A 25855-nucleotide genomic window follows, 5' to 3' on the forward strand; every position below is an offset into this window, starting at 1 on the left:
CATCATATACCAAAATACATTCTAGGTGACTTTTTATAAAGTAACCTTTGGGATGGGGGAGATTTTAAGACAGAAATAAGAAACTATGCAAGGACTGAAAACTCAAATACATTTTGGGGGTCAGGCAGGTAAAGGAGATGAGTTAAAGAGGAGTAAGCAATACGGGGTGCTGGGTACTGTAATCAGTTAACTCAACACTATCCCTCTATCTCTGCACCCCCACTCACTCCACCTACTTCCCATCCTAAACAAAGGCATTCAAGTTCACAGTAAAAATTTTTAACATGTCAGGACAAGTCTGCTGGTTGTCAGTCTGCATCTTCAATTAGTAAAGAAACTACACATTTAAGTTAAAATTACAATGAGATATCACCTCATAGCAGTCAGAATGATCATCACCAAAAAGCCTACAAATAAATGCTGGAGAGAGTGCGGAGAGAAGGGAACCTCCTACACTACTGGTGGGAATGTAAATTGCTACAGCCACCATGGAGAAGAGTATGGAGGTTCGTTAAAAAACTAAAAATAGAACTATCACATAACCCTGTAATCCCACTCCTGGGCATATATCTGGAGAAAATCATAATTCAAAAAGATATATGCACCCCAATAATCACTGGAGCACTATTTACAATAGCTAAGACATGGAAGCAATGTCATTGAAAGCAATGTGGATAGACCTAGAGATTATTGTACTAAGCGAAGTAAGCCAGAGAAAGATATCATGTAATATTGCTTACACGTGGAATCTAAGAGAAAAAGATACAAAGAAACTTACATACAAAACAGAAATAGACCCACAGACGTAGGAAACAAATTTATGGTTACCAAAGGGGGTCGGGGGTGGGAGAGATAAATTAGGATTTTGGAATTAACATATACACCCTACTAGATGTAAAATAGATAATGAATACAGACCTATTGTATAGCACAGGGAACTATGGAACTCAGTATTTTGTAATAAGCTATGAGGGAAAAGAATCTAAAATAAATACACATATATGTATGTATAACTGAATCACTTTGCTATACACCTGAAACTAACACATTGTAAATCAACTATACTTCAATTAAAAAAAGAAACTAGGCATTTGATCATGTAAATAACAACTCAACAAAAGTGATGTAAGTAAAATGAAAGGATAAACAATAGTTTAGAAAATATTTGTAACAAGAAAATTGAATATTCTTTAATATATATAAAAAAAGCTTTGTCAAATACAAAAAACAGCAAAGTAAGCTAGTCATAGAAAAAAAAAAGAGCCAATAAACATGAACAAATGTCCAAACTCTGGAAGCTCAGAATTCAGTCTTCTTAGATTCATATTCTTAACCTGCCACTAACTAGATGGGTGACTTTGGGGAAAGTCCTTAACCAAAACCTCAGTTTCCATAAAATCTATAAAAATGGACAAAACAGGACTTCCCTGGTGGTCCAGTGGATGGGAATCTGCCTGCCAGTACAGGGGACACAGGTTCAATCCCTCAGTTTAGTTCAGTCACTTTGTCACGTCAGACTCTTTGCAACCCCATGGACTGTAGCACTCTGGGTTTCCCTGTCCATCACGAATTCCTGAAACTTGCTCAAACTCATGTCCATCGAGTTGGTAATGCCATCCAACCATTTCATCCTCTGTCGTCCCCTTCTCCTCCTACCTTCAATCTCTCCCAGCATCAGGGTCTTTTCAAATGAGTCAGTTCTTTGTGTCAGGTAGTCAAAGTATTGGAGTTTCAACTTCAGCATCAGTCCTTTCAATGAACAACCAGGAATGATCTCCTTTAGGATGGATTGGTTAGATCTCCTTGCTGTCCAAGCGACTCTCAAGAGTCTTCTCCAACACCACAGTTCAAAAGCACCAATTTTTCGGCGCTCAGCTTTCTTCACAGTCCAACTCTCACATCCATACATGACCACTGGAAAAACCATAGCTTTGACTAGATGGACCTTTGTTGGTAAAGTAATGTCTCTGCTTTTTAATATGCTGTCTAGGTTGGTCATAGCTTTTCTTCCAAAGAGCAAGCCTCTTTTAATTTTATGGCTGCACTCACCATCTGCAGTGATTTTGGAGCCCCCCAAAATAAAGTCTCTTACTGTTTCCCCATCTATTTGTCATGAAGTGATGGGACTGGATGCCATGATCTTAGTTTTCTGAATGTTGAGCTTTAAGCCAACTTTTTCACTCTCCTCTTTCACTTTCATCAAGAGGCTCTTTAGTTCTTCTTCGCTTTCTGCCATAGGAGTGGTGTCATCTGTGTATCTGAGGTTATTGATATTTCTCCCAGCAATCTTGATTCCAGCTTGTGCTTCATCCAGCCTGGCATTACACATGGTATACTCTGCATGTAAGTTAAATAAGCAGGGTGACAGTATACAAGCTTGATGTACTCCTTTCCCTATTTGGAACCAGTCTGTTATTCCATGTCCATTTTTAAGTGTTGCTTCTTGATGTGCATACAGCTTTCTCAGAAGGGAGGTAAGGTGGCCTGGTATTCCCATCTCTTGAAGAATTTTCCAGTTTGTTGTGATCCACACAGTCAAAGGCTTTGGCACAGTCAATAAAACAGAAGTAGATATTTTTCTGGAACTCTCTTGCTTTTTCGATGATCCAACGGATGTTGACAATTTGATCTCTGGTTCCTCTGCCTTTTCTAAATCCAGCTTGAACATCTGGAAGTTCACAGTTCACGTACTGTTGAAGCCTGACTTGGAGAATTTTGAGCATTACTTCACTAGCATGTGAGATGAGTATAATAGTGCGGGTAGTTTGAGCATTCTTTGGCATTGCCTTTCTTTGGGATTGGAATGAAAACTGACCTCCAGTCCTGTGGCCACTGCTGAGTTTTCCAAATTTGCTGGCATATTGAGTGCAGCACTTTAACAGCATCATCTTTCAGGATTTGAAATAGCTCAACTGGAATTCCATCACCTTCACTAGCTTTGTTTGTAGTGATGCCTCCTAAGGCCCACTTGACTTCACATTCCAGGATGTCTGGCTCTAGGTGAGTGATCACACCATCATGGTTATCTGTGTCATGAAGATCTTTTTTGTACAGTTCTGTGTATTCTTGCCACCTCTTCTTAATATCTTCTGCTTCTGTTACATCCATACCATTTCTGTCCTTTATGGTGCCCATCTTTGCATGAAACGTTCCCTTGGTATCTCCAGTACTTGTTTGAGGCCTGGCCCAGGAAGATTCCACATGCTGCAGAGCAACTGAGCCTGTGCGCCACAACTACCTGAAGCCCTAGAGTCTATGCTCTGCAACAAGAGAAGCCCCTGCAATGAGAAGCTTGCACACAACTGGAGCGTAACCCCTGCTCACCGCAACCAGAGAACAGCCGACAGCCACAAAACCCCGCAGAACCAAAAATAATTATATACATAGTTACATAGTTATATATGTATATATGTAAATATGTATGTATACATATATATGTATAGGTATACATATAAATCATTCTGCAGGCCACAAGGCATGGTCAAAACAAAATACACAGGATTTCTCTTATTCTTTACAATTTTATATGAATTTATAATTATCTCAAAATTTTAAAAAGATTAAAAAGATCAAGTACTTTGAACAATGAATTCATCAAGGAAGTGCCATAAAAATTAATCAAAAAACATTGCTTTGGTTTAAATTTTAATGATTAACTACAACCTAGAAATCTTCCTTATCAACATCTGTGTTCTTTTGAAGATGGAAATTTTCTCTAGATTTTTGAGAATTAATTTTTAATTATTTATTTATTTATTGCCATGCTTTGAGGCCTGTGGGATCTTAGTTCCCTGAAGTGACGTGTTAGTCGCTCAGTCGTGTCCAGCTCTTTGTGACCCCGTGAACTGTAGCCTACCAGGCTTCTCTGTTCATGGAATTCTCTCTCCTGTATTTCAGGCAGATTTTTTACTGTTAACTAGTTCCCTGACCAGGGGTCAAATAATCCCCACCCCCTCACCCCTGCCCACTTTGGAAGCTCAGAGTCTTAACCACTGTACCAGCAAGGAAGTCTCAAGAATGGACTTTTGAAAAGTCTAAAGTCATTCCTCTACACAGGATATTTTAGACATGAAAATTATTCAGTTTTTTAAAAAGGAAATAAAGGGGGACTTCCCTGGTGGTCCAGTGGTTGGGACTCTACTCTTCCACTGCAGAGGCAGTGGGTTTGATTCCTGGTCAGGGAACCAGGATCCTGCTGCATGCCATACAGTTTGGCCACAAAAAAAAAAAAAAGGAAGGATGTGGCTTCAAGCATAACAAGCTCTTTGGACTCAAGGCTTATCACTCTAAAGAAATTCTGGAGATAGAATTACAGAAATCAGACTCATAAAGAATCTTTGTGGTACAATCAGTCTTCATTTTATCTTTTATTGGAATGTAACGAGCTGTTGTAATCCTTTTGACCTTGTGTGCACCATCATATAAAGTTTTTTTTTTTTTTTTTTTTTTTTTTTACCATATGGTATGTGGGATCTTAAGTTTCCTGGACAGCGATCAAATCCATGCCCCTGGCATTGTAAGTGCAGACCTTTAACCACTGGACCACTAGGGAAGTTCCACCATCATATAAAGTTTTGAAGATGAACGATAACCCCCACAATAGAACACAGCTTTATTTTACTGAAAATCTGTGTTAATATGAAGATAACTCAGGCTAAAACACATGTTTGCCTTATTCATATAAAAGACACTTAGGATTCCACCGTGTTTATAGTTGGTACCATTGGTAAGTGACCTAGAACCAGATCTGGTTCAAGATCACTAGAACATCATTAAGATGTTAGGTGAACTCTTAAAGATTTGTCCATTCATGTAGTGGTAGACGTAATTGATGATTAGTAAAAACCTGAATTGTATGATGTGAAAAATCAAGTATTTGAGTAATACTTTAAAGTTATTCATCACTTCATGATATTTTCATTCTTCTTGAAATAAATATGTGTGTTTACTTCAGAATAGAGTGAGGTTTCAAATGTCAGTTTCTCTAAGTTAATGTATTTCCAAATTTAAAATCAAATTACAAATTTTTGAAGAGTCTCAGAACAGATTAAATTTGGCACATATATATAATAAAGGCAGTGGATCAACCAGTAAAAAGCTAGTATGAAGGTTAAAAGACAAAAGCAACTAAAACTACAATTAGAAGTTAAGTAATGCATAAAATAAAAAGATATAAAATATATCAAAAACATAAAACATAGGACGTGGAGAAAAGGAAACACTTGTACACTGTTGGTGGGTATGTAAATTGGTATAGCCACTGTGGAAAACACCATGGAAGATCCTTAAAAAACTAAAAATAGAACTACCATATGATCCAGCAATAACACTCTTTACAGTATCTGGAGAAAATGAAAACATGCATGCACCCCAATGTGCACAGCAGCATTATTTACAATAGCTAAGATATGGAAGCAATCTGGTGTCCCATCAACAGATGAACGGATAAAGAAGATGTGGTATATATGTGTGTACAGATTCACACATACACACAATTAAATACTACTCAGTGATTTAAAAAAAATGAAATTTTGCCATTTGCAGCAATGTACATGGACTTGGTAGGAATTACGCTTCAAGTAGTCAAAGACAAATACCATAGAGTTTCACTTACACGTGGAAACAATTAGACTGCAATCAAACAATATTAACTTATCCATAAAGAAAGAGGCACTCTTAGAACACTAAGAGTGAATCCTAATGTAAACTCTGTACTTTGGGTGATAATGATGTGTCAATGTAGGTTCATTAGTTATAAGAAAGGTACCACTCTGGCTGGGGATGCTCGTAACGGGGAGGCTATGCATGAGTAAGGCCAGGGAGTATACCAGAAAGCTAATAAATTTTGCTGTGACCCTAATTTTGCTCTTAAAAAAAAAAAAGCCTTTAAAAAAGGCACTTATTCCAGAAAATTTTAAAGCTCTAAGTAGAGTTCTTACTGAGGCTTCATTTAGTTTACCCTCTTTTTGTTGTTGTTCCAAGTGGTTTGCACTATTTTGTAAATTCTTCCGGCAAACTAGTTGATTACAAAGCAAAATTAGATAAATGTATCTTAAATTCTGTTATACTATGTTATATATATTAGTATATGCTACATAGAAACTATTATACTATTATTATAAAGTAGACTTTAAAGATCTACTTTAACAAAGTTTATGGCAAAGATTCTAAACTTGTATACAAAATCCTATTACCTGATCATATTACCTTTCTAATAAATTATATAAATGCTCACTGCTGATAAAAAAAATAATGTTCACCAATATGTCATATGCATGGTTAGTGTTTTATTCTTTGAAGAATGGTTCTGAAACATCACACTAAGTCATGTTGGAAGGAAAAGTTTAAAATAGTTTTATAAGGATATAACATATGTACTGACTGTTCACTCTACAAAATCTTGATCATAGAGCTTATGATAACACCTAGTTAGCAGTAGCACCCAGGTTTTCCAGATAGTCATTATTTTTCTCTTGTTTGCATAGACTTCTTTTCATTGGCTGCCTTCTGCTTTTGTTGCATGATCTCAGAGTCCCTATAATGGGGAAAAAGGCTATAAGTCGTTATAGAAAAACTATGTTCTCCCTTGTATTCTATAATAATCCATTCAGTATCTTAGAAGACAATTAAAAAGAAGATATACAATTTCACGTCTTTCCATGTTCATGGCTGGAGATGGAATGGGAAGGCAAAGAACGGAAATTCTTTGAAGTCAGGTCTTAATTTGAATACAATCTGTACTCAGGTATGTGTGTGTGTCCTAATGTTTCATATATACCACACATATACACATCATTTGACATGAGGCAGTTATATGCAGAAATAATGGTGATTATTCTTGATTGTCAACACAGTTAATTCACTCTAAATTTTTTCATGAAAGGGGCATTTCTGAAGTGTTCTAGATATCTTAAGTGACGCCTAGGATTAGGACATAGATGTCATTATATTAAGCAATTCAGTTTCTTACAAGCCAAAAGCCAGATAGCTAGTGATGAAAAATGGATTACACTCCAGCAGGATATTCAGGGCATTTTCTTAACCCTTTGTGTCTCTGGTTGAACCTGCAAGTACTGTGAACTAAGACCAAACTACCTGGGCTGGATGGTCCATGAGCCCATATTAAAAACATATTAAATCACTATATATTCAACAGCTCCAATGTGCCAGGCACTTTGCTGGCTCTGAATTAAATCCCACAACAACTTTGAGTTATTGTCTTTATGTTTCAGGTTTAAAAGTTAAAGCCTTAGAGCTAACTTATCTGCCTCAAATCACATAAAAACCAAGGTTTGTCCAGTTTCAAAGTCTAGGCTCTTTACTATATTGTCACTGCATATTTAATATTAGGTTTTAGTTCAAGATGAGTGGCTCTGTTCATGCATTAAGACATTTCTGTAAAGCCAATAGCAAAAATAAAGAATGAGAAGGAAGGAAAAACAAGACAGTTACCCTAAAAAATGAAGTATCCTGAATAAAAAGTTATTTTCTGTTTGTAACCAAACTCTGCTGTGTCTGCTGTATGACACTAGTAGTGTTATTGACGTTCAGAGCCTCAATCTCTCATGGCATGCATTGAGGCTAATACTACTTTTCAGGATTGGAATGAATAGAGGTTAATATAGAGCACCTAGCAGAGAGCTTTGTAAATAGTGGGTAGTCATTAAGCAGTGGCTATCACTAAGCCAAGCTGTATTGGGTTTCCCAACAAAAATATTATTTCAGGGTTACTGACCTGTACCACTCCACTGATTGGTTCAGCTCTACACCTATCTAAGCAAATTTAAAGCAAAGCTTATCACTTTAACAATAAATGTCATAGAAAGACAGTGTGAAGTGGTAATTAAGGGATTCAACCTCATTAAACTCTGGCTGTATATCAGAATCACCTAGGGAACTTTTAAAATCAGGTTTAACTTAAGTATAATAAAATGTACTACCTAGAGCACCTTTTGGGGGGCTATGCAGAATGGTGGCATATGGGATCTTAATTCCAGGACCAGCACAGAGTCTTACTCACTGGACCACCACGGAAGTCTCCCTAAAGCACTTTTTAATATCCAACCCCAGACCAATTAAATCAGGACTGGGTGCTCAAACATAGGTTTGAGTAGACGTCGAGGTTTCCCAGGTGGTTCTAATGTGTAGCCGGGCTTGAGGACCGCAGAGAAGCCATAATGAAGCCTGTGCCATCAATTATTCACCTGATCTCCAAGTTTCACATGGACAACAAAATTTGATTTTAGAATAAAATTTTGCTTTTTTTTTTTAGAAAAATGAATGATTTTCCTAAAAAAAAAACCTTAAGCTGTAGTGTTAAAGTATTTCTGTAGCAACTTTATATTATTTGTCATTTATAGTCATATATCAAGGCTGTACATCTGCATTCTCTTCAAGTCAGTGGCTTCTGAAGATATAACTACATATACTTTGTGGCTCTCTCAAAAGAGTTATCAATATAATTGGTGACCTGTCATACAGACAAGTACAGGTAGGATGTCTGCTTTGAAAATGTTTATCCTTAGCACCTAACAATTCTTTGCACACAGATGCTAAATGAAATTTTTACGGTTGTTGTGGAGTTGAATGAAATTCTCTGCAAGACAAATTATAGCTTGAGAGCTTCAAATTCTTCATCCATGAGTTGGGATAATGACTACCCCACATAGTTTTAGTATGACTGGCACATAACCGATGGGCAGCTGTTACCTGTTCCTGCAGGTTAGGCCTCATTCTACTAAGAACTTAAAAACTGCTTTCCACTCTTCAAAAATGAAAACTTCTGTGACTTGAGAATTCCTCCAGTATCACTTACCGCTGCTTCCTCTGAGAGGTAGTCAGGCTATCCTCTTTTCTTTTCCCCTTACTAATTTCCTGGGATTTCTTCATGTTTTTCTGGCGGGCAAGTTCTCGTTGATTTCCACCTACAAAGAGAAACAGTCATGTTATTTTTCCATCTCCAAAATTAATAATTCCATTCTAAGGCTCTTATTTAAAAGGATCTGAAGTTTGCTTTTGAAGAGATGAGCCAGCAGCCTACTGCATGGAAAGGTGTTTAGGGATCTGACGACAAGGAGGAAGCTTAAAGGTTAACACTTTAAGTTCTTAACAATATTATGGTACCCGTTAAGGTGCTCACTTACTATAAATACCAGACCTCTTAAAAGAGGCATTCCAATAGTCTATATGGGCCAATATCCTAAAATAAGGTCTGGCTTTTTGAGATGAAGAGAGAAAGATCCACACCACAGATCATATCTGGCACACATTTTGTTGTTTTTAGTCGCTCAGTCGTGTCCGATTTCTTTTGCGACCCGCCAGGCTCCTCTGTTCATGGGATTTCCCAGGCAAGAATACTGGAGTGGGTTGCCATTTCCTTCTCCAGGGGATCTTCCAGACCCAGGGATCGAGCCAGCATCTCCTGTATTGGCAGGCGGGTTCTTTACCGCTGAGCCACCAGAGAAGCCCTCGCCTAAGTTGGCCCACTGTAATTCAACTGTTAAGCGAGCAAATACAGATGTTTCCAAGACAGTACCTTCCAGGGCCAAACAAAGAACTAGGGAGGAGACCCTGTGCTCCTTAGGCCTCAGGACTTTAAGTATTAAGTACCAGCATAAACCACCTCCAGACCTAGGACCTCGCTCCCAGGGATCTCCTCCACACACCTCACCTCGGGGGAGGGGTTCCTTACGTGTCAACTCGCACCTGTGAGGCAGACACCTACCTGCCAGACCTTTCAGGCCGGACCAGACTCAATCGCCCCTCTCCCTCCGCGGACTAAAAACCTGCTCCGCGGAGCTGCTAGACCAAAGGGGTTTCACCAGCCCGCCCCTGCCTCCTCGCCCGCCGCGCCGCGGAGCTCGACTTCCTCGCAGGACACTCCCCGCCGCTTTCCCCACCGGTCCGCACACTCACGGGCCATGATGACAACCGGACCGAGCCTGGAAGAGAATGACTCGGAAAAGCAACGACCGCCTCGCACGCTCAGCCGCCGTCCCCACGCGTTGATCTGGAAGACCGAGCCCCCGCCGGCCCCCCGCCGGGATACGCCTGAGCTCCGCCGGCGGCCCCGCCCACCGAGAGCCGACTAGAGCCGCCGGCGCGGCCGGCGAGCGCCTGCGCGTGCGCGGCCACGAGGGCGGGGCGGTGCTCTGGGAGGCTCCCAAGCCGCAGCTGCGGGAGTGGCACCGGAGGTCGGTCTCGGGGGTCCCTTCGGCCGTGCAAGTTTGGTGGCGTCCTGAAAGCGGCTCCTTGAGTCTGAGAGAGGTATAAGCGTGTGCGGATTTCCCAGCCCTGTATCCGGGGCACTGGGGCTTCACTAGCCCCCGTATTTTTGGTGAAGACGTAAACACAACAGTATCTATAACTTTTTCGACAAAGAACATTAGTTTTTGTTGTTGTTGTCTCCCGCATCCCATTGTAGAGGCCGAACGGAGAGAAGGGGGACCGAACAGGTTGAAGGTTAATCGTGAAAGGCGATGTTGGCCCTTTACGTTTTTCCTTCTTTATTCACGCATCAAGCCTGCAAGGTAGGCTTGTGCTGTGCGGTGCTTCGCTGTTCGGTCGTGGCCCACTCTGCGACCTCAGGGACTGCCATGGGATTCTCCAGGCAAGAACACTGGAGCGGGTTGCCATGCCCTCCTCCAGGGGATCTTCCCAACCCAGGGATCGAATCCAGGTCTCCCACATTGCAGGCGGATTCTTTACCATCTGACCCACCAGGGAAGCCCCAGGTAGGCTTAATTTTCATTTTAGGAAAGAGGAACCTGAGACTCTGAGACCAGAAGCGCAGACCTAATAAGTAGGGACTGGTAGAAGTGAGGTTCAAATTTAAAAAGGACTCTCAAGTCTCTTCATTTCCCATTTGATCCCAGTCTGCTTGTCACGGTGGATAGTACTTTAGAGTTCTGTGGATCTGTGCTTGGGTTGTGTGATGGGGAGAGAATGTTAGGGAATGCAGTCTTATCACCAATTCAAAATAGCCAAGAATAAAAGTTATGACCAACCTAGACAGCATATTAAAAAGCAGAGGCATTACTTTGCCAACAAAGGTTCGTCTAGTCAAGGCTGTGGTTTTTCCAGCCATACACATACACATACACATCCATGTATGGATGTGAGATTTGGACTGTAAAGAAAGCTGAGCGCTGAAGAATTGATGCCTTTTAACTGTGGTGTTAGAGAACACTTTTGAACATCACTTGGACTGCAAGGAGATCCAACCAGTCCATCCTAAAGGAGATCAGTCCTGGGTGTTCATTGGAAGGACTGATGTTGAAGCTGACACTCCAATACTTTGGCTACCTGATTCGAAGAACTGACTCATTTGAAAAGACCTTGATGCTGGGAAAGTTGAAGGTGGGAGGAGAAGGGGACGACAGAGGATGAGATGGTTGGATGGCATAACCAACTCAATGGACATGAGTTTGGGTAAACTCCAGGAGTTGGTGATGGACAGGGAGGCCTGGCGTGCTGCGATTCATGGGGTTGCAAAAAGTCAGACATGACTGAGCAACTGAACTGAACTGAACCTTAAACTTACATAAAAGCCGTGGAGCATCTACCATTGCTAGAAACAGATGTGTAGATGCTTGGTGCTTATTTTCTTTGTCTATTCCTCTATGACAAACTGAGAAATGTGTAGAGTTTGTCTGGACACCCTAAAATCACCCTATTTTTTTTAAAGTCTTTAATTTGGAAGGTTTCATATATATACAAAGGTATAGAAAATACCATGATGGACCTCTAAGTATATATGACCAATCTTCAACAATTTTTATTTCACCTCATAAAAACTGCCTGAGGGTTCTGGACATGGAATATCTGGATATTGAAAGCCCAACTTTCCCAATGAGTAGGTGTGTGAACTTGGGAATGTCATTTCATTGCATTAACGCTTCCTTACCTAAAAATTGGGGAGGTAATTGTACCTCCTTCACTCATCGAATGAGTATATGTGAAGTGCTCATTGCCCAGCACAGGAATGTACTCACATGTTAGTTATATTGTCATCATTCTTTCAACCTCCCAGAGCCTGTCCTGCTTACCCCTATCCCTGGATACCACTCATCCTCCTTAGTTTCCTTACAGGGCAGGTGTCTGTTTCCCCTTCGAGTCCTCTTCTGCAGTAACTTGAGCAGGGGAAAAGATTGATTTTCTTTATAGAGATAAAGAGATCATCTAAAGAGGAAGGGAGGGGAGTTTGGGACTAAAGTTGAGTGGTAGAATTGTTTCTGTGTGTGGTCTTAAGAGTCTAATTGAGTGTTTTCTTTGCAGCTACAAATATAGTTTTTGAGTTTCAGGGATACACCTGATATATACTATGTATACAAGTAATATGTGTGTCTGCCAGAGAAAACTGGGGACTTTTAAAATTATAATACTGTTAAGACTATACCAACTTGGATAAGTAAAAATATCTTATGATTTTATCTTAAATAGTAAAATTGAATCTGACTGTATTCCCATACCCTTACAAATGAGAAATTAAATCCTAGTCATTATTTACTTCTTTACCTGCAGAATTGTGTGAATACCACAGACTCTTAGGTGCAACAGGACAGTTGGGGAAGGGTCTGGTGTCTTCAATGTATACCAGAATATGCTGTCCAAAGCTGTATGGTTCTGGCAGTAGCTCCGAGATTCTTGAGATATCTTCAGCAGGGGTTATATTTATCAAGTCCTTGAGATTTCTTAGGTGTGTTTGAGGTCTTGTTCCCTCTCCAGAGTACTGGAGGGAGCCCACATCAAACCTTCATTTCCTTCCCAGTCTTAAATGAATCTCTTCTGATTTTTCAGCCTTGTTTTCCTACTCTTAAAAACACTTGTCTCTTTTCTTTCTGTTTCTGGATGAACTAGCAATCTCTTTAATCAGTTCAGGATTTTATTCCTTTGACATTTTGTTGTTAATGTAGTAAGATGTTCTTGTAGAATTTTCTTCTCCTTCTAAGAAGGAAGTCAGGTCTTTGTTTTTCACCTGAGGCAGGGCACTTGTATAACCAGTTCAAACACAGGCCCACAGTCTACAGTCTCAGCCTGTTCTCTGGACATTTTCTCTCTCATCATAGAGCACTTCCCTAACCACCCTACATAGAGTAAGCCAGCCTCCCATTAACCTCTGTCATAATTTCCTTTAAATTTCTTTCATGGCATTTAATAATTCTTAAATTATCTTGTACACTTGTTGAATTTTTCTCTGCCACCCAGTATGCCTTGCTTATTGCTCTATTGCTCCCTCTTGAAGCATATTAAGAATGTTCACATTAATTTACAAAGTTTAAATACAGTAACTTTTAAATTTCTTTTAATTTTTGACTGTGTCACAAAGTTTGTGGGGTCTTAGTTCCCTGACCAGAGATGAAACCAGTGCCCTTGGCAGTGAAAGTGCAGAGTGCTAACCACTGGACCTTCAGGGAATTCCCATTAACTATAATAATTTTTGAACGGAGATTATATTCACAAGATATACAGTGAATGTTGTTCTTCCCATGACTTACTTCCCAGAAACATGGTTCCCTTCCTGGAAATTAACTATTACCACTTTCTTCACACTTGAATTTCTAATCTACATTCTACTCAATTTAGAATTTTTTTGAGAACTTTATTTTTTGCCTTATTTGTTTATTTGTTTATAGCTGTGCTGGTCTTTGTTGCAGCTGGTGGGCTTTTTCTCTAGTTGTGGTGAGGCAGGGCTACTCTAGTTGCTGTGCATGTTGTTATTGTGGTGGTTTTTCTTGTTGCTGAGCACAGGATCTAGGACCCAAGGGCTTCAGGAATTCAGCTTGTGGGCTCTAGAGTGTGGGCTCAATAGATGTGGTGCAGGGGCTTCGTTGCCCCTTGGCATGTGGAATCTTAGTTCCCGCACCAGGGATGAGACCCATGTACCTTGCATTGGATCAAGAATTCTTAACCACTGGACCACCAGAGCAGTCCCTTCAATTTAGAATTTTTAAGCCTTAAGATGTGCTGACGAACAGACAGTGTTCTACAGGACCCTCTAAAAATGGCCAGTAGTTTAAAAAGAATTTTTTGGTCACACTACCTGGCGGGTGGGATCTTATTTGCCCAACGAGGGATGGAACCCAGCGCCCTTTGCAATGGGATCACTGGATCATCAGGGAAGTCCCAAGGCCAGCAATTTTAATAATTTCCATCAAGGTGTGGGCTGAGGGATTTACTACTTCCTTCTCCTCTTTCGAACAACTCCTAGGGACCCCAGGAGAGGGAAGCGCACACTGCCACAAGTCTCTCTTTCAGTATTTCCGGTTCCCAGGTAACCCAGGCTCCCTAGTTGACAGTTACCATGGCTCCCGTAGCTGTACGTCATTCTCCGGCGCTGGATGATGACGTGATCAGTTCCGGCGCTCTCCGAGGGCGGAGGGAGCAAGGTATAGGAGAAAACTTAGCTATTAGCGTAGCAGGGTCATGAAGAAGAGGCGGCGGCGGGAGATCCCGAGCGGTGGCGGGGGCGCGAAATTGCGGTAGCTGGCCGCTGGGCTGGTGGTGTGGCTTTGTGGGAAGGGCGTAGTTCCTAAAGCCCTCTGCGGGCAGCGGCCGGGGCTCGGGGCTGCGAGCGGCCCTGGGGCCGCCTCCCCGGGCCCCCTGGCTCCGCCATGTTCCGCAGGGCACGCCTTAGCGTGAAGCCGAATGTCAGGCCCGGAGCAGGCGCCAGGGCCTCCACTGCCCCCAGTTCCCAGCGTGAACAAGAGGTTCCAAGGCCGCCGGAGCCTGCCGCAACCTCTGCTCCGAAGCCAGCGGAATCCACAGATGTGCCCCCGGTGGACTTCGGGGAAGCGGAGCCCCAAGAAAAGACTCCCAAGAGCTGGTAAGTGCTCGCAGAGGGGAGCATTTTCATTTGCCCCCGCCTCTCTGGGCGCGTCAGCTGAAGCTGAGCAAAGAAAGTTTACCGTAAAAGTACTCCCTCGCTTGCTCTAAGCCTGACAGTTGAGGCCCACGAACACGCTGCCAACTGCAATTGTTCCCTCTGACCACGGTGTGGCAGGTGTGGGTTTTGTTACAGGGTATAGATTCTCGAGGAGAGGACCATGTCTTCAAGTGGTGGTGGGAGGAATCCCGGTCTCACAGTCTTCGGGAAAACTCACACGTGGTACTATTCATTAGAGCATTTAGGTTACCACTGCTTTCATCCTTTTGAAGTACATTGTAGGGGTAAGTTGTTTTTTTTTTTAAATCTTGAAAACATTTATTTTTAAAAGAAGAGCAGTGTTATTTTGATTCTGCTGATTTATGTCAGTGGAAAGGAGGTCTGGTTACTTGTTTTGATTTGTGGGTGTGTCCCTTTAACTTTGGTGAACCTGTTTTCTGAACAGAAAAGCGTGTATCATGTACCACATTTGGATTCAGGATTCTTCTACTTAATTTTACAGTTTATAGACTTTGCTCAGGCAGAATTTACTCGTCTGCAAAATGGGGATAACTCTCACTTCAAGAGTTATTGTGGAGATTAGAGATAACTGATAAAAACTATCTTGAACAGGATATGCGGAATAGTTGCCTATCTTTAAGTGAGGCAATAAAGTAATTGAAGTTAAGATTTGTTAAGCTAATAATGATCTCTGTTTCTATACTGTAAATGTGAGGGAACGAATGAAAATCAACCCTATTAAATAACAGTGAGATGGTATAAATTTCTTTTATACTGTGACAGGAAAGTGACAATTTCTTTTTTTTTCCTTTTTTTGGTTTGACTTCTGTTGATCTCAGCTGATGCTTAGTAATTTGCATGTTTTTTACATGAATTTGTTTAAGAATTTCTTCCAACAGTGGAATACAAATAGCAGTTACTGTAGTGTTGAGACCAGCTGCAGTTGGCGGTGTTCCTGGGCTTCAGCTGTTAATAAAGTTCACAGAGATAATGTTAAGTATATGTGATGCATGATTATTGATAATTTATAAAATTACTCATTCTGTAGTCTTGATCTGTTTAAGTTCAAGAATACACCTTTCGTAGACTTGACATTTTGGGAATATGCTTTGTTTTTATCATGTATTTCCTATTTTTTGGGTGGGTCTTTGCTGATTGTAAGAGCCCATAGATTGTATGTTCTTCTTATTGCAACCTCTGTTTAAGTCATTGATTTTTAATAATTGATTATGATTTTAATAATCTAAAAGGCTTTGCTGTTTTGGATTTTTGTCAGACTAGTTTTTAAGACTAGAATGTTTCAAAGAAGATCCATAATGCCATTTTTTTTTTCTTTTTAAATATCAGCAGTGTTGAAAAGACTGATGATGGGAAGGATGTTGAAGAATCTAGTAAGCCTTCCTCTAGTGTTTCACAGAGAAGAAAGCGGATACCAAGTACTTCCAGTCTGGTTAAACCTAGCGGCAGTGCTCCTTCAGAACCTCACCCTTTGTCTGCAGTTAATCACGAAGCTCCACAGCCAAACCCTGCTCCAGCAAAAGAGAAACAGCCATGTTCAGACAGATACCGAATATACAAAGCCCAGAAACTGAGGGAAATGTTAAAAGAAGAACTGAGGAAAGAGAAGGTATGGTAGAAAAATCAGAATTTTGACTCTTGCCTGCTAGATTTCTGGTTTTATGTTAGTTTACTGTCATTTGGAGGAAAAATAAGCGTCTGTAACATTTAAAAAATTTTTTTTATTTGGCTGCAGTGAACCTTGGTTTGATGTTTGTTGCAACTTACGGGATCTTTAGTTGTGGCATGTGGACTCTGAGTTGTAGCATGTGGGATCCAGTTTCCTGACCAGGGATGGGACCCCAGGCCCTCTTCCTTGGGAGCAGAGTCTTAGCTGCTGGATCACCAGGGAAGTCCCAGAGCATCTATAGCATTTTCATGTGGAAAACAAAACCGAAAAAGATCTGTCATATTAATAGAGTATCTCCCTTTGTTAAGAGAAGCAGACTGAGAAGCAGATTGGAGTGATTGAGCAGAATGGAGTTATAAGCTATTTTTGCCCCTATATTAATTTTTCTGTATTATATCTTTCATTGTTTTTGGTGGAGGCCACAGATAGAAGTTTCGCATGTGCACACATACATATACAGATTCACAAACAAGTGCATTTATAAACTGATCCTTCAGTGAGATTTTTCGCAAGGATGTCCAGTTGATGTGAGTTACATTCATTTGAATTATGACAAGTGTAGTTGAGCAAAATGAATTAGTAAATGAATTTTCTAAACTGACAATATGGGAAATTATGAATGGGGGAAATATGTCTATCTACGTATAATAGAGTCTGCATTTTTTTTCTGAGAGGGCAATGTAACAGAGTAGTGAAACATGTAACCTCTAGAGTTTGATACTTAAGGGCTAAATTTGAGAGTCCTCCCCTTACTATTAATATGTGATGTTGAACAATTTAAGTAATCTTCCATGTCTGTTTTCTCACTTGTAAAATAGACTGGTAATAGTATCCATCTCATTGGAAGGTTGTGAAGACTAAATGAGTTAATATGGGTAAAACACATTTAGACTAGTGCGTACCAATTAGTAAGCCCGAGAAAGGTCAGCTTTTATTATTGGTTTGTAGAGTGCCTCCGTTTTTTTAACTAAGAGGAAGCCGCTTATCTTGGTGCTTTTTTTCGGCTGTGCCTTGAGGCTTGCAGGATCTTAGTTCCCTGTTCCCTAATTCCCTCCCTGTTCAAAGGCTTGAACCCTTGCTCTTGGCAGTGAAATCTGGAGTCCTAACCACTGGCCCTCCAGGGAAGTCCTTCCTTGTGCTTTATGTTTATCTCATTTAAATATCTCAACTGTGTGAAGTGGCTGTCACTATTTATATAGGAGAAAATAAGCTCAGAGCGGTTTTTTCATGCTACAATTTTTTAATCAGTTTATAAAATTTTTCTAAAATTAGGCATAATTATTATGGGAATAATACACTCAGTAATACATTTGCAATGAATGTAGTAATGGGCTTATACTTAAACATATACATCTAAAAATCTTTTTAAAAATTTATGTATATTTTTTTGGCCCCCACCAGGAATTGAACCGTGTCTCCTGCAGTGGAAGCACGGAGTCTTAACCACTAAACTGCCAGGGAATTCCCCTAAAGTTCTTCTATATTTGTCAAATAAAGTGCATCTCTGTATGTTTGTGTATCTAGAAGCAATGGAAAAACAAGTATGCCGTAAATGAAGCTCAGAGGCCACCGGATCGTTCCAAAATGACTATGAGAGACTTCATATATTATCTGCCAGAAAGCAATCCAATGACGTAAGTAATCTTTATTTCTATTTTACTTTCTTTGAGTATGATAGTGATTTAAGTGATCACTTTTAGTGATTTAAGTATCACTTTTAGAGTTCATGTTTTCCAAAAACATGTTGATGAAATGTTTAGCACATGTGATGTCCATTTGGATAAGAATTCTTTAACAAAAATTAGTGTTATTTCAGGTAACTATTTTCTTGGGATGGTAAATGATGACCTTTACCTCTGAGATTAAAAATAAATTTCCTTTGTTATATTACCAAGTTGTAGTAAAAACCAACTAAACAGCTTTTCTCTAATCTGGATTGCCATTTATATTTCTTACATACTATAATGTGGTCTAAAAGGGTGATCTAACTTTTATACCCTACCTCCTAATTAAATATGGCAACATTTGATTAACCAATCCTACCAGAACAAAACTTCTTTGATCAGAGTTAGTCTGGAGAGGCAGAGAGATTGTAATGAATCTCCTCATTGTTGTGTTGTTGATGGTGTAGAAGGTGAATGTAGGCGTAGTGGCATATTTTCAGTGTAGCCTGTTTCACATTCAGCAGGTCTTTGGCCTACTTGAGGGAAGGGCCAAGAAACTGAGATTTTGAGTTGTGTGACATCTAGTAGTTGGAAACAAGCCACGTAGGTTCTTTCATGCTCTTGCTGAGGAATTGAAGGAAGAATGTTCCCTTCTTAAGGCCTAACAAATTATTTATATTGATAACAAAAGTTTCTGAGTGAAAAATTGAGTGTAGGACCACACCATCATTAGTGTTAGTGTTATGGTATATCCAAAAAAAAATTGCAAGTTAAAATTATTTGCTTCTTGCCTCAGATAGAATTGACAAACTGTAAATTACTTATTTATTAAAAGGTATGTTTTTATTTGTGTTTGATAGTTCTTCACTGGAGCAGGAAAAGAAAACTGAAAAATCATCGACACCAGTCCGAACAAGAGAGTAAGCATCTCATCTGTTTTGAATATATTCTGTTATGGGTAAATTTTTAAAAAAATGAAATCAAATGATGCTTCGTATTTTAGTTAAGTTACACACGATAGGAATTTTTAGACTCACAAGAAGAATAAAAGCTGCTTGATTTAAATCAATATGAAAGCCTCACATTATGTATGTAATTTGTGTGTTACTTAGATAAATAGTGTTATGATTTTAAAGTTTTTAGAATTAAAAAGGATTTTCTTTTAGGATAATGATATTCATATGGTACAAAATTCAAAAGGAACTAAAGTACTGAGAAAAACTTTCTAACTTTGTTTTTGGCCACCTAATCCTTCTTCCTGAAGGCAACAATGTTACCACACCTTAAATGTGTCTTTCTAGTCTAGTCTATGTCTTGCCAAGCAAACCTGTTTTTTTCTGTTTCCTTTTCTTTTCTTTGTTTCCCATTTTCCCCTTTTGCCTTTTCTTTTTCTGTCTTTCCATTTTTTCCCTTAGCATTCTGTATATACTGTCCTTCAATAGGTATAGTTTTGACACCACTACAGAGTCCCTTTTTGCTTACAAGCTTTCACTGTCATATTTATTAGTTTATTCCTGAGAAATGTCTGCAAAAGGGACTTGCCTGGTGGTCCAGTGGGTAAGACTCTGTGCTTCCACTGCAGGGGGTGTGGGTTCAATCCCTCATCAAGGAACTAAGATCCCATGTGCCACATAGCACGGCCCAAAAATAAAGAAGTCCCTCCAGGACACTGAAAGTTATTGTAGAGTTGTAATTGTGGAAACATAGCAGAAACATTGGGATTTTCTGGTTATTATTTCAAGTAACAATTCTTAAGGAATGATTACTTTTTTTTTGGATCATACCAGGAAGCTTGTGGGATCTTAGTTCTGTGACCAGGGATTGAACCCAGGCCACGGCAGTGAATGTGCAGAGTCCTAACCACTGGACCTCCAGGGAATTCCCTGTCATGACTGATCATTTTCTTAGAATCTGCGTTGTTTTATTTTTTGATTAATTATTTTGGCTTCCCTGGGTCTGTTTCTCCTTGGGCTTTCTCTAGTTGCAGTGAACGGGGCTACTGTTTGGTGCAGTGTGTGGGCTTTCTCTTTGCGCTAACTTCTCTTGTGGAGCACAGGCTAGGCCTGTAGGCTTCACTAGTTGCAGCGTGCAGACTTAGTGGTTGTGGCTCATGGGCTTAGCTGCTCGGTGACTTGAGGAATCTTACTGGACTAGAGATTGAACTCATGTCCCTTGCATTGGCAGGTAGATTCTTATCCACTGTAGGGAAGTCCAGAAATAGGTTTTGTTTTTACAGATTTATAGGTTATGCTTCTTTCAGTAAGACCTGAAAGTGATAATCTAATTGAATGGGATGTATATGGAATTTGGAACCATTATTTGGAAAACCATTATTTGTGTTTGGCTTCTTGGTCTTCTCTTATTGTTGTGTAGTGTAGACCAACAGTAATTTATCTTCTCCAAGCATCAAATGGGTGTGAAAATCTAACCCCCAAGGATTGTTCTGAAGAGGTAATAAAATGATGTGAAAATTAATTCTGTATTGGTTATTTTTTATTAATTTTATAATATCTGTATGGTTTACTCCAGTGCTCTATTGAGATAGAATAGATGAGCATTTATTTCTCTTTTCAAAGAGGATAAAGATTCCTATGAAATGCTACTAGATAAAATTTGAGGAACTCTTATAGCCATGGTCTCAGTAACACAGTATTTTCAGTTAGGTTATAGCGAAAGTGGAAAATAGCTATTAACAGAAGGTTTAAGGTGCAGTAGTTTGTTTTAGAAGTTCATAGTATTCAGGGGATGTTTCTGATGGCTATATAAACTAACCTACCTTGACATTTGGTAGGCAAGAAGGCAAGACTACTCCTGATGGTGAAGATAATGAAGAAATAGAAGAAGAATTGGATGATGGGCCCTTGCTGGTTCCTCGAGTAAAAGTGGCAGAAGATGGTTCTATTATTTTGGATGAAGAAAGGTAAGTTAAGAGAGAGAGAGAGAGATTGTGGTTTTGAGAACAGATGAATTTTGTCAAATAGCGAGATTGAATTTCCATATTTCTTACTGTCACGTTGACTGATGTTTGCATAATGTTATAAATAGAAGGGTGGGTTAGTTTAGTTTATAATTTTTAGCAATTTTTTATAATTGTGTCCTTTATATGAGAAGATGGTGCTGCTGACCTGCCACCCACTAACCTACTACCATTGTTTTACTAATTTTACTGGTAGTTGAAATGAGCTATTGAACTAATCACATGCTGTCCGCAACTAAGCATACATTTCAAAGATTAATTCATCCTTGATGTCAATATTTATTAACTATTACCATATTCTGGTGTGTGGTGTTAGCTGTTGAAAATTCAGTGAAACATATTTTATGGTTTTTAATTAACTTTCTAGCTTAATTTCTTAGTTATAACATTAAATTTCTCAAATTTGGCAGTGTGAAACTTACTTGTCTTTCCAATGTGTATTTCTTAAAAAAAGAAGATAAACTAGTAAAAAAAAAAAAAAAAAGAAGAGGGATGGAAAGTCTCCTTACAGTTTAATTAATAATAAATTGTTTTACACGATAAATGAAAATATAATGCTCTTAATAGTAATTGTTTATGCATGTTGTTTTCCACTATTTTGTGATGATGATTTTACTGCTCATTAAATTGTTAAAAGCATACTTAACTGCTTTGTGTGCAGGAATATAAAATATAAATATAAAATGCTTATATTTCTCAATAACCCCCATTGAGTATTGTATGATAAGATATATTAAATGTAGGAGACATGCAAAAGTCAGTAAAAAACAGTTATTTAGGTGGCCCAAAGATATTTTACAGGTTTTACATTGCTATTAAGGGTTTTGAAAACAAGTTGACTTTAATTTTTGCTCCCTAGCAATCACATTTTAAGTGAATATTGGCAGATTTTTGGAAAATATGCATGCTTCAGATGTATATTACTGTTTTGTTTGGTGTATTATACTTTTGATGTGGTTTTTGCCATGGTAAATTTCAGAATATAACTATTAAATCTCATTTGCTGTTTCCTTACGTGTTCAGTGTGGATTTATTTAAAAATATGTTTCTTTCAGTTTAACTGTAGAAGTTTTAAGGACAAAAGGTCCCTGTGTTGTTGAGGAAAATGACCCCATATTTGAGCGTGGTTCTACAACTACATATTCCAGCTTTAGGAAAAGCTACTATTCTAAACCATGGTCAAATAAAGGTAACTGATTTTCATTTTAAATTCTGTAGATTATTTATTGGAAATGAAGTGAATTTGTTTCTTGATTTCTGTGTTATAAAAGGTATCCCCTGAGTAAAAAAAAAATAAATAAAATGCAAACCAGCTAATTTTTCTCTCTAGCTAATTTTATTGGCACCTTTTCCTGTCTCCCGCCATGAAACTATGTCTCTGACTTTATCTTAGACATCTTTTTAGGGGTTAGCTTTATGATTGTTTCAGCTGGAATATTCTTCATTGTCAAATCCTTGTGCAACAAATATCATTTTAATGAAAAATTACCAATATTTTTAATGCTCATAGATAGTATTCTACCTCACTATTGTATAATGCAGTCTTTAATGATAAAAAGTACATGCACATGTAAGAAAAAAAAGTATGTTTATTTTGCTTGCTTTTTATTATAAAAATAGTACAGTTTGTTTTGGGACAAAATTCAGACACAACAGTGTAATACAGAATGAATTTCTGACTTTCCCAGCCCTGTTCTCTTGAGGATAGTTCTGTTCCTGACTACTTTTTTAGCTACTTTCCTTTCATGTACTACTTAGCACATCTTAGTTGCTTACATAACAGCAGTATACTGGTTCTTTTCTTTTTTTTCCAATATACTGGTTCTGATTGAAAGTTTTCTTCAAGGCACTTGAGACCAGATAGGCAGAATGTCTTTTTAAAAATTTCAGCTACTTTAGTATGAACATGCAAATTTTTTAAACCATATTTTTATATAAAAGTTTAAAGGAGGTATTTTTAGGTCCATGAGGCTCCTTGCAGTAAAATTGAACTATGTCTGTGTATGTGTTCTTAGGTATATTTCTGTGGTTAAAGATTTGATAGACTTTAATAAAAACTTCAGTATTGTCAAATTTACTTCTGCCTCAAAATTTTTACATACATAGGGCTTCCCTGGTGGCTCAGACCTGCAATGCAGGAGACCCAGGTTTGATCCCTGGGTCGGGAGGATCCCCTGGAGAAGGAAATTGCAACCCACTCCAGTATTCTTGCCTGGGAAATCCCATGGACAGCAGAGGTTGGTGGGCTACAGTCCATGGGATTGCAAAAAGTTGGACACGACTGAGCGACTTAACACTTTTATATACTTATGTAAGATTTTTTTCCTCTGAAATATTTATAAGATTAATTCTCAGTCTTTCTAAATCTTTTATTTTTACAGAGACAGATATGTTTTTTTTAGCCATCAGCATGGTAGGAACTGACTTTTCTATGATTGGACAGCTTTTTCCTCACAGAGCAAGAATAGAAATTAAGGTAAAGTAAACCCATTACATTTGTTGATTGAAAAGAGATTACAAATTACTGTCTTTTAAACCTTTGGTTGAAATCTCAGTCCATCCTTTTTTACTACTGTGTTTTTGGTACATCTGTCCTTCTTTATCATTCAAAAAGTAATTAATATAATATTTTTCAATTCTAGAATGAGTACTGTCTCTTTAACCTTAGTATTATATGTTCTTATTTATATCTTTCCACTTCTGTAATGGATTTGAGGGCATACCAACAAAGCCAATGAAACTGAGGTAAAAGTAGAGTTAGATAATGAAGAGAAATAATTGTACCAGAATTTAGGGGTTAAGGATAGATTTTGAACACAAAATGTATCTTTGAATTTTCTAGGAAAAGAACATGCTGCGTTATGTAGTTCTCTAATTGTTGCTTTCGTAGACCACTTTAACTTTGAGGAGAACCAGTGATACTATATTTTGTTTTTTTTTTAAGTGATGTTATTAACAACAGCAATGATGTTTATCAGTTAGTGCTTTAATATGCCTAAAAGAATGATCTTTCTCTGTCTTATGGTTCTTTTTGTTGAGAAACCTCATCATAAGTTTCCTGGGTTGGAGTGCGTTTGAGTGCACACTATGTGCTATAATGCATTTCTAATTCATAGTGAGATTTTTATGCAACCATGGGCTTTCTTTTTCATTAATGAAAAATGAAAGGGACCATTAGGAAAGTTAAATTTTTTTTTTTTTTTAACTAGACCAGGCATAGACTGATTTACTGGAACCATTGTATAACGTAATGGTCTTTGTATTTCTGTAAAACATGCGGGATCTCGGCTTCTCCGGTAACTCAGGCGGTAAAGCGTTCTACCTACAGCGCGGGTAGCCCTGGGTTCATTCCCTGGAGAAGGGAGTGGTATTCTTGCCCACCCCCACCCCCCAAAACAAGGGACTCCATGGGACATTTTAGGCAAAAACCACTACAATATTATGAAGTAATTAGCCTCCAACTAATAAAGATAAATGAAAAAAAAATTAAAAAGATGACGGATCTTTTATATTCTTTATGTTCCTTTTTAAATATTGATCTCTGATATAATGAGAACAAAATGTTTAAGTTTTTGAAGGCTGGAAGTTGATTGTTTAGGGGAGCTCTCGAATCTGAGTAACTAATGATAAATTTGTCACTTGACTGTTCATGGGGTTGCAAAGAGTCAGACATGACTGAGCAACTGAACTGAACTGAGACTGTTTCTCTTAAAAATAGTTTAGACTCTTCCCTTAAAATTTTAGTGTGAAAAAACAAAAATTTAGTGTGGTCCCAGCAAGTCTTTGAGCAAAGTACAGAAAAGTAAAAATGGACTAGTAAATTATATTGAGTTTCAAATTTTGAACCAACCTTGTATTGCTGTGATAAATCCCAGTTAGTCATACTGTGTTCTTTTTATATGTTGCTGATTTTTAATATATTTTCTTGAGGATTTTTTGTATCTTTTGTTCATGACAGTATTGTTTTGTAATTTACTTTTAGTGCCTTTGTGGTTTTGGTACCAGCATTTTGGTGGTCATGGAAAATAAGTTGGAAAGTGTTCCCATCCTGAAATCTGAGAAACTTTATTTAGGATTAGTATTATTTCTGCTTTTAATGTTTGATATAATTTACCAGTGAAATCGTCTGGGCCTATAGTTTCCTTTGGAGGAAGGGTTTTCATTATAAATTCAATTTCTTTAATACAGATGGGGTATTTATGTTTTCAGTTTCTTTTTGTGTCAGTTTAGATGCTAAGTTGTTTAATTTATAGGCATAAAAATTTTATACTGTTCACTTACCATTTTAATGCTTGTAGGATTTATGGTGGTATATCTCACTGATTGATGATTTGTCTTTCTCTCTTTTTTTTCCTTGTCTTGCTGAAGGTTTTTGACTTCCAAAGTCTTTTAATGAACCAACTTTTAGCTATGTTATAAATTGTATGGGTGTTTTCATTTTTTTTTTTTTTAAGTCTAGCATTTCCTTCCTTTTTCAGGCATACCTCATTTTATTGCACTTCACACATACTGTAATTTTTTTTTTTAATTAAAGGTTTGATGATGGTTTGTGTTTTTTTTGTATTTTTTAACAATAAAGGATTTTTAAATTAAGCATATACATTGCTTTTCTAGACATAATGCTATTGCACCCGTAATAGACT

General features: G+C 38.4%; 2 protein-coding genes across 4 annotated transcripts in view; one reads left to right on the forward strand and one right to left on the reverse strand.

The window, feature by feature from the left end:
• Positions 1-3127: 3127 nt before the first annotated feature.
• Positions 3128-10090, reverse strand: LOC136146610 (small EDRK-rich factor 1). Its single transcript, XM_065905576.1, has 3 exons — positions 9916-10090; positions 8816-8924; positions 3128-6535 (listed from the first exon to the last, which is right to left on the reverse strand). The coding sequence occupies exons 1-3, from the start codon at positions 9920-9922 to the stop codon at positions 6463-6465; spliced, it is 189 nt and encodes a 62-aa protein (XP_065761648.1). The 5' UTR covers positions 9923-10090; the 3' UTR covers positions 3128-6462.
• A 4186-nt stretch (positions 10091-14276) lies between these two features.
• The window catches only part of BDP1 (B double prime 1, subunit of RNA polymerase III transcription initiation factor IIIB), a 79351-nt gene continuing 67772 nt past the window's right edge, over positions 14277-25855 (forward strand). Inside the window, exons 1-7 of one of the 3 annotated variants that reach the window (XM_065905761.1) lie at positions 14277-14824; positions 16232-16511; positions 18096-18205; positions 19096-19155; positions 21027-21155; positions 22268-22401; positions 23594-23688. In XM_065905761.1, the coding sequence (XP_065761833.1) occupies positions 14613-14824; positions 16232-16511; positions 18096-18205; positions 19096-19155; positions 21027-21155; positions 22268-22401; positions 23594-23688 (1020 nt within the window). In that variant the 5' untranslated portion in view covers positions 14277-14612. The remainder of the gene's footprint in view (positions 14825-16231; positions 16512-18095; positions 18206-19095; positions 19156-21026; positions 21156-22267; positions 22402-23593; positions 23689-25855) is intronic. The other 2 variants (XM_065905759.1, XM_065905760.1) reach the window with 2 other exon arrangements.

Source organism: Muntiacus reevesi, chromosome 14 (genome assembly GCF_963930625.1).
Source record: "Muntiacus reevesi chromosome 14, mMunRee1.1, whole genome shotgun sequence".
Lineage (NCBI taxonomy): Eukaryota > Metazoa > Chordata > Mammalia > Artiodactyla > Cervidae > Muntiacus > Muntiacus reevesi.

What these genes read in the sequence shown, in the direction of transcription:
- LOC136146610 (XM_065905576.1), bottom strand. An exon ending in ACCTCTCAGAGGAAGCAGCG is followed by an intron (nt 6,536 to 8,815) that starts GTAAGTGATACT and finishes TCCCCATTATAG; the next exon opens with GGACTCTGAGATCATGCAAC.